This window comes from the organism of the source record quoted next, unplaced genomic scaffold (genome assembly GCF_019419815.1).
Source record: "Pyrus x bretschneideri cultivar Hongxiangsu unplaced genomic scaffold, Pyrus_bretschneideri_v1 Contig43, whole genome shotgun sequence".
Taxonomy (NCBI): domain Eukaryota; kingdom Viridiplantae; phylum Streptophyta; class Magnoliopsida; order Rosales; family Rosaceae; genus Pyrus; species Pyrus x bretschneideri.
In genome coordinates, this window is record NW_025999757.1 from 3,535,462 (window position 1) to 3,543,662 (window position 8,201).

General features: G+C 36.2%; 1 protein-coding gene across 1 annotated transcript; it reads left to right on the forward strand.

Moving 5' to 3' along the window:
- The first annotated feature begins 3,319 nt into the window (after positions 1-3,319).
- LOC125469446 (receptor-like protein 6) lies at positions 3,320-6,387 on the forward strand. The gene has a single exon (XM_048566785.1). The coding sequence runs from the start codon at positions 3,405-3,407 to the stop codon at positions 6,231-6,233; it is 2,829 nt and encodes a 942-aa protein (XP_048422742.1). The 5' UTR covers positions 3,320-3,404; the 3' UTR covers positions 6,234-6,387.
- Positions 6,388-8,201: the final 1,814 nt, after the last annotated feature.

The window sequence follows — 8,201 nt, forward strand, 5'->3', positions numbered from 1 at the left end:
TTGTATCAACAAGAATTAGCTACACTATCAAGAGACATATGTAGTTGGAGGCGGTTTCCCCATGGTTGGGGGCCTCAACTCCAAGTAAAAGTTGTTTTTTTTTTGTTTTTTTTTTTTTTAAGAAACGATATTATCTAGGGATGTGATATCCATACTTCTCACACACTTTTCTAATTTTCTGTCGTCGGATCGGATGAATTAAAGAAGATCAATGGACATAAATTAACAAAGTGTGTATGAGAAGGAAAAAAAAGGAGAATCGAACCTAAGACATCTCACTTAAAAATAAAGAGGAATACCACTAGATCGTATTATTAAGTGGCAACTCCAAATCAAAGAATTAATTCTCTCTTCCTTGCTTTCTCTTGAGTTAATGAGATATTTCTTTTCTGATGAGTAAAGGACTTGCAGTTTGAAAAATGCAACATAGACCAAACCCAAAGAACAAGTTGAATTTTTCAAACTGCAACATCCCACCAAACTCCAGCATGAGAATAGTTGCACTCTTGAGTTAATGAGAAATTTCGTTACACCTGCACTCTTGACTTAATATATGTTAGGAGTTTGAAAGTCCTAATGTTGAAAAATTGGGTATCGAATAAAACTTTTTGGCTTCAAATCCACCCCATTTCAAGCTAATACAGGAATTCAAATTGATGACTCTAATGTCTTAATCTGTGGTTAAGAGTCCGAAACTTTCATTCCCTTCACTATCTGGTGGTTTAAGTCTAGGGGTTGGGTTGATTGGGTTTGGATTAGGTTTCACCTAATTCGTTTAACTAACAGGTCACTCACACCCGCCACGTTGAGATAACGGATCACTCAAACTCAATTCATTAAGCTAATGGGGTCACCTATTTCACCCGTTAACAATTTTTTTTTTTTTGTTTAATTTTGTATTCTAATACAAATTACACAAATTTTAATCAATATTTCAAGCATGAAGGTCCAACACATTTAGAAGTACCCAAATACAAAGTTGATACGTCTCCTTTGGGGAGAATCTAACCTAAGACCTATCACTTAAAAATAAAGAGGAATACCACTAGACTATAGTATTAAGTGGCAACTCCAAGTCGAAGTATTAATTCTCTCTTCCTTGCTTTCTCTTGAGTTAATGAGATATTTCTTTTCTGATAAGAAAAGGACTTGCAGTTTGAAAAATGCAACATAAACCAAAACCAAAGTATAAGTTGAAAATTTTCAAACTGCAACACCTCTCAAATTCCAACATGAGAATAGTTGCACTCTTGGGTTAATGAGAAATTTCGTTACACCCGCACTCTTGACTTAATATATGTTAGGAGTTTGAAAGTTCTAAAGTTGAAGAAATTGGGTATCGAATTAAAATTTCTGGCTTCAAATCCACCCCACTTTAAGCCAATACAGGAATTGAAACTGATGACTCTAATGCCTTAATTTGCTGCTGAGAGTCCGAAACTTTCATTCCCTTCACTATCTGGTGGTCTGAGTCTAGGCTTGTAAAAGGTTCGATTTATTGGGTTTGGGTCAGGTTTCACCTGATTTGTTAAGCTAACGAGTCACTCACACCCGTCCCGTTGAGCTAACGGGTTACTCAAACTCAACCGGTTAAGCTAATGGGTCACCTATTTTACTTGTTAACAATTTTTTTTTTTAAATTTTGTACTCTAATACAAATTACACATATTTTAATGAAGATTTCAAGCATGAAGGTCCAACACATTTAGAAGTACCCAAATACAAAGTTGATAAGTCTTGCAATTGGGCATACAAATATGATAAAACCTTACAAGAGCATAAACCCTTACAGAAGGAACTCATGAGATAAACTATATGTGTGTATGGAAAAATTAATTAATTAATTTTTTTCTTTTATGGTGCTGCTCATTTGTCTAGCTTCTAATTTTACGCCATCTCAAAAGTTGAAGACTTGACTTTAAAAATTAACTCACGAATCAATTAGTCAAGAGCATCTTTTACGCATGTAGAAGATACGATGCACTTGTCCCCGTTACGTCCGTCTCTATGGGGTTACTTGATATCTCCATCATTCGCATGCCAGTCTACAGCAATGTCGACAGTAATTAAGGGGTGTGATATCTACACATCTTTTTTTACTTTTTACACATTCTTTATTAATTTATGTCCATTGACCTTCTTCAATTCATCCAATCTGACGGCTGAAAACTAAAAATATGTGAAAGAAGTAAAAAAAAATATGTGAACGTCACACCCCATAATTAAATGTTATTCGAAAAAAGAAAAAGGAAGAATAAATCTAACAAACAACATTTTTCAACAATAAATTGTGAGTGGGTTCAAGGAAATGACACGTGCTGTCTTTTGAGTACCACTCAGTCATTCTGCATAAATATGTGTGTATATATATATATATTAACAACCAATATTATCTACACTAAGGGGTGGAGGTGAACTAATCCTCACAATGAGCTAGTAATAATGTGGTTCAAATTTTCCTTTGACAAGAATTAAACCTAAAATCTCTCACTTATAAGTGAAGAGGAATATTATTAGACCGTAATATTATGTTCTGCATATATTATTCTTTTAAATACTACTGTTTCACATGATCATAAGATTAGTTCCCTAGTATTCTGTTTCATGTTTGTCAAGAATTGCATCTTTATAAATACACCATGTAACGTGGCTGGAGTTAAGTTTGGTACGATGTACTTACTCTTTTTGCCTTACGTAGTCATCTTTGTAAAGTTTGTCATTGGTTTGTTAATAATCCATACAGTTGTATTTCATATATATATATAGTTCAAATTTGTCTTTGGCGAGAATCGAACCTAAGACCTCTCACTTACAAATGAAGAGGAATATCATTAGATCGTAGTATTATATGGCGCATATATTATTCTTTTAAATCCTTCTGTTTCACATGATCTTAAGATTAGTTCCCTATTATTCAGGATCGTTTGTGATTGCTTTCATGTTTGGTACGATGCACTATTTTTGCCTTTCGTAGCCATCTTGGCAAAGTTTGTGATTGGTTTGTATTTCTTTTAGAGTGCTATCCACACATCCCAAATTATTTCTTACATACCTCTTATTAATTTCTGTCCGATGATCTTTTTTAATTTATCCAATATAATGATAGAAAATTAAAAATATATGTGAGAAGTAAAATTGGGTGTGTACCCTTTCTTTTTCTCGTCAAGTCGACTTGTTTCTTGAATGGTGATGCTGATTTTTCTAACTTTTGATTTTTCTCATCAATTAGTCAAGGCATCATATCAACTTGTCCCCGCTACACCCGTCTCTATCACTTGTCAGAAATTATATTGCGGAAGTATTTTATACTGATCGATGCCAGTCTATAAATTGTTGTATATCACTCTGCACTTCCATCATACACAGCTAAGAGTGCAAAAAAAAAAATTCAAAAGATTGTTGTTATGGGGTTACTTGATATCTCCATCATTCGCATGGTTTCAAAACTAGTACTAGTTTTGTTGCTGTTTCATCATGTGGTTATTGCTCAGTATCCATCTTGCCCTGATGAGGAGAGGTCCGCCCTGCTGCAATTCAAAGACAACTTTATTATTGACAAATCTGCTTCTACTGACGATGGTTATCCAAAGGTTTCATCATGGAAACCAGCTGAAGGAGAAAACAGCACGTGCTGCTCATGGGAAGGTGTCGAGTGTGATGAGAAGACAGGTCATGTGGTTGGCCTAGATCTTGGTAGCAGTTGTCTCCACGGCTCTATCAACAGCAATAGCAGCCTCTTCCGCCTTGTTCATCTTCAAAGGTTAAACCTCTCTGACAATAACTTCAATTACTCTCAAATTTCTCCTCGCATTAGGAATTTTCCAAGCCTTACTCATCTTGACCTCTCTATCTCTGTCTTTTCTGGTCAAGTCCCTTCTGAACTTTCACTGTTATCCAAGTTGACATACCTTGATCTATCTGCCAATGTAGATTATTTGTTAGAAGATGAGTATCGTCCCTTGTTGAAACTTGAAGCATCAGATCTTGGAAGCCTAGTTCAAAACTTAACTAGTCTCGAAGTACTTTCCCTCAGTTTCGTAAACATATCGTCGGCAATTCCTCATTCAGTGGCTAATTTATCATCATTGACAGCCCTCTACCTCAAAGGCTGTCACCTGTTTGGTGAATTTCCCGTGAGAATTTTCCAACTGCCAAACCTAGAATCTCTTAGTGTGAGATACAACCAAGAATTGACTGGATATTTTCCTGAATTTAATCAAAGCAGTCCTCTCATCTTACTGAAAGTCGGCTTTACTGGCTTTTTTGGAACAATACCCTCTTCAATTCAAAACCTTCATTCACTGCAATACTTTGATGTGGCTCAATGCAATTTTTCGGAAGGGTTGGTTCCATCTTTTCTTGGGAATCTTAGGCAGCTCACTTATCTAGACATTTCAGCCAATAAATTTGGAGGTCTAATTCCTGATTCCTTGGCAAACCTTACCCAACTGGCTACTTTTAGGATTAGTACAAGTCGATTAATTGGTCCAATCCCATCTTGGCTAGGCAACTTTAGCAAACTAGAGTATCTAGATTTTGCTTTTAATAGATTAAATGGTTCAGTTCCAGCGTCATTTTCAAATCTCACAAACCTTCAGATCCTGCATCTACATTCGAATACTCTGACTGGTGCAGTAGAGTTTCAAATGTTTCAAAATCTACAATCTCTTGACCAACTAGAATTAAGCTGGAACGGTTTAGAACTTGTCACTGAATCCAGAATTTTGAATTCAACGGTTAAACAGTTCACCGTTCTTGGATTGAATAATTGCAACCTAGGAGAGTTTCCATCCTTCTTACAATATCAGAAGGGGTTGACGCGTTTGGAACTTGCTGGAAACAAAATCCGAGGCCAAGTACCAAAATGGATGTGGAATACAAGCTTAGAAACTTTGCTATTTTTAGACATTTCTAATAACTTCATTTCAGACCAACCTCCACTTGTCCTTCCTTGGGTGAAACTGCTAGGTATAAGGTTTTCGTCCAACATGTTTCATGGATCACTACCGATACCTCCACCAACCGTGCTAGAATATGCAGCTGCAGACAACAACTTTACTGGAGAAATCTCACCGTTGCTTTGCAATATGAAAAATCTTCTGTCCCTTGACTTGTCGAAAAATAATTTGGGTGGCATGCTTCCTCAGTGTCTCGGAAACTTTAGTGATCATCTGATTCTTCTACTTCTCGGAAACAACTGTTTTCACGGAATTATTCCTCAGACATACAACAAAGGAAGCAGTTTGAGAATGATTGATGTGAGTCATAACAAGTTGCAGGGGCAGTTGCCGAGGTCATTGGCCAATTGTGTGATGCTTGAGTATCTTGTTTTGTCAAACAATCGTTTCAATGATGTTTTTCCCATTTGGTTGGGGACTCTTCTAGGGTTAAAACTTTTGGCAATGCGCCATAATGGATTTTACGGTGTGATTGGGAAATCTAGAAAGAATGTCAATTTCCCCAAGTTACGCATTCTTGATTTGGCTTACAATGATTTTACTGGTGCGGTTCCATCTATGTTTCCAGATATTACTGTAAACAAGTCAGAATATATGTACACACGCATAGGTTATGATGTCAATGGATTCCCGGTTTGGAATAGTGTTGATTACCAACTCACAATAGCAACAAAAGGTTTGGAGCAATACTACCCAAAGATCCGAGAAGAATTTGCTTCCTTTGATATCTCAAGCAACAAATTTGAAGGGAAAATTCCAGAATTCATTGGGAATCTTAAGGAGCTTCGCTCGCTGAATCTATCCCACAACATTCTCACTGGTTCTATCCCATCATCCCTTGGAAACTTGATGAAGCTTGAATCGTTGGACCTTTCACAAAACAAGCTCTCAGGACAGATCCCCCAACAACTGAGTCGACTTACTTTTCTCGCCAATTTCAATGTGTCTCACAACAGTCTCACAGGTCCTATACCACAAGGAACCCAACTTACTTCCTTGAATGCCACTTCATACGAGGAAAACCCAGGGTTGTGTGGAGATCCATTGCCAAAGAAATGTGGATATCCTAAGGCCCCTGAACTTCCACCTTCAACCGTTGACGAAGGTGATTCTAGCTTAGAAGGCATATTTGAATTTGATTGGAAAATTGTTTCGGCCGGATGTGGAAGTGGGTTGGTAGTGGGAGTAGTTCTTGCAGATGTTGTGATCACAAGGAGGCCCGACTTTTTTCTTAAGATTGTTGGAATGATCAGGCAAATGATAAGGAAAATTTAGAGTACTAGTGGGGGAAGTAGAAATTCAGTTTGTTGTCGTTTGTTTTCTCTGTTGTGGTCTCTTTCCTTCACTTTCTATATGTTTAGTTATAAGTTTGTATCAGGTTATGTAAGTGTGTATCCCTCCTATTTTCTTATACTTTCGGTTTCTTTTCTTTCTTCTTTCTTTATTTTGAGGGGTAAAATTTATGTCCTCCTGATTAGATGTAACTTTTTTTTTTTATATTTTCTCTTGTACCGTCGATGTTTCTTTGAAAAAAAAAAAAAAAAAAAAAAAAAAAGAAGGTAGAATGTATTGGTGCTTTTTAGCTTTTAGTTGATTGTGTTGTTCAAGTTCAAAACTCTGGCCTATATATCATATTGTTTTTAAGTTATATCAGTTTGCTTGCACCATCGAGTTTCCTTAACAATTAAATGGAGATAGAAAGTAATGTAAATAAAGACAGTAGAGTGCTGCACGTTTTCATGGATTTGGATTTTCTGAAATTAGAATGAAAGCAGCTATGTTCATTTGGAAGGATTCTTATTCATTCGATTAATTGGAGACAATCTTTTCAATCAAATGAAATCGAAACTTTCCTATGCCTTAGTAACTAAGAATACTTGTACAACAGTTACATATTTAAGAGTAATACATTCTGTTCCAAAATTATAAAACCAAAGCTACAAAATTTGTACAACATTTTGTTCCAATCTTCGGAGGGAATGAATGAGAATCGTGGATTACAAGGGAACTGGTTTTGTAGGAACAACTTGTAAATTGAATACATCAGTTGTGCAATAGGCAACAAATGCAAAAGGCCTGGTGGACTTGAAGCGCAGAAAAGAAAACATCAATGTCGTTAGCCCTAAAACTTTGTGTTATATCATTGATGAAATAATAATGTTATCATTAATATAAATATCTACCTTATAAATTCTCCTCAATAGTTTCCATGCTTATTGTGACTTAATTTTTTGTTTGTCGTGCAAGGATAATTCACTTTTTATTCTTGCAGAAAACATTTTTATATGAAGGATATTATAACTTTGTAAGAGTACTTTTATGTACCATTTTTCAAAATTATTGACATATTTTAACAAGACAATTAATGGGGAAAAAACAAGTCATTGGTACACGTGAAGAGGTGAAGGCGAAAGTCCCGAAAGTCCCACATTGGAGAATAACAAAACCTTTCATATTATTGACATATTTTAACAAGAAAATAAATGGGAAATAACAAAACCTTTTTGTGTGATGAATTCATATTTACAAATAGAGAAACAAGACTATCAAAGCAGAAATGACAGATAAGGTTGATGCGATTCTAAGCTATTGGGTTTCTATTAGATCAATTAGACCTGTTATTATTGTTATTAGCTATTAAGCCCATTATATATGTGGTATCATTAGGCCCATTTATATTTCAAAAATCAATTATCTTTGGATGTATTTAAATCTCTTTTACGAAATAAAGAGATTATGAATGAAGATATGAATTTCCTTTGATTTCCTTTTCCATTTCCTGCATTTACTTTCTTGCAATTTCCCTTTTACCATGTCTGATCCTATCAATTGGTACTAGAGCCACAGATCCACCGTGGATCTGTGGTTTGCCTTCATCGATCCCACACTTCCGGCACCGTGAAGAAGTGTGATGGATAAGTCCAGTGGTCTGGTGTTCTATTGGAATCCAAAAACCAATGTTTCTCAGTATGAACATTCAAATCCAGCTCCGCCTCCACCACCTCATCCTCCTCCCGATCACTACCAGATTCCATATGAGTATAAGCCCACATTTCCCTACTCCAGTTGTAACTATCGACCGCCAGATTACCCAGCCTCGTATGTGCCTGAGCTTCCCGTAGCTTCTTCATATACCAGTCCTATTTTCCTTCCGCACCCCGCACCACCTTCCGTTGTGTATTCGGACTCCATAGACGTCCCTCAAATCCCTCTTTTGTTGCAATTTTGCATCTCAACCAAAGC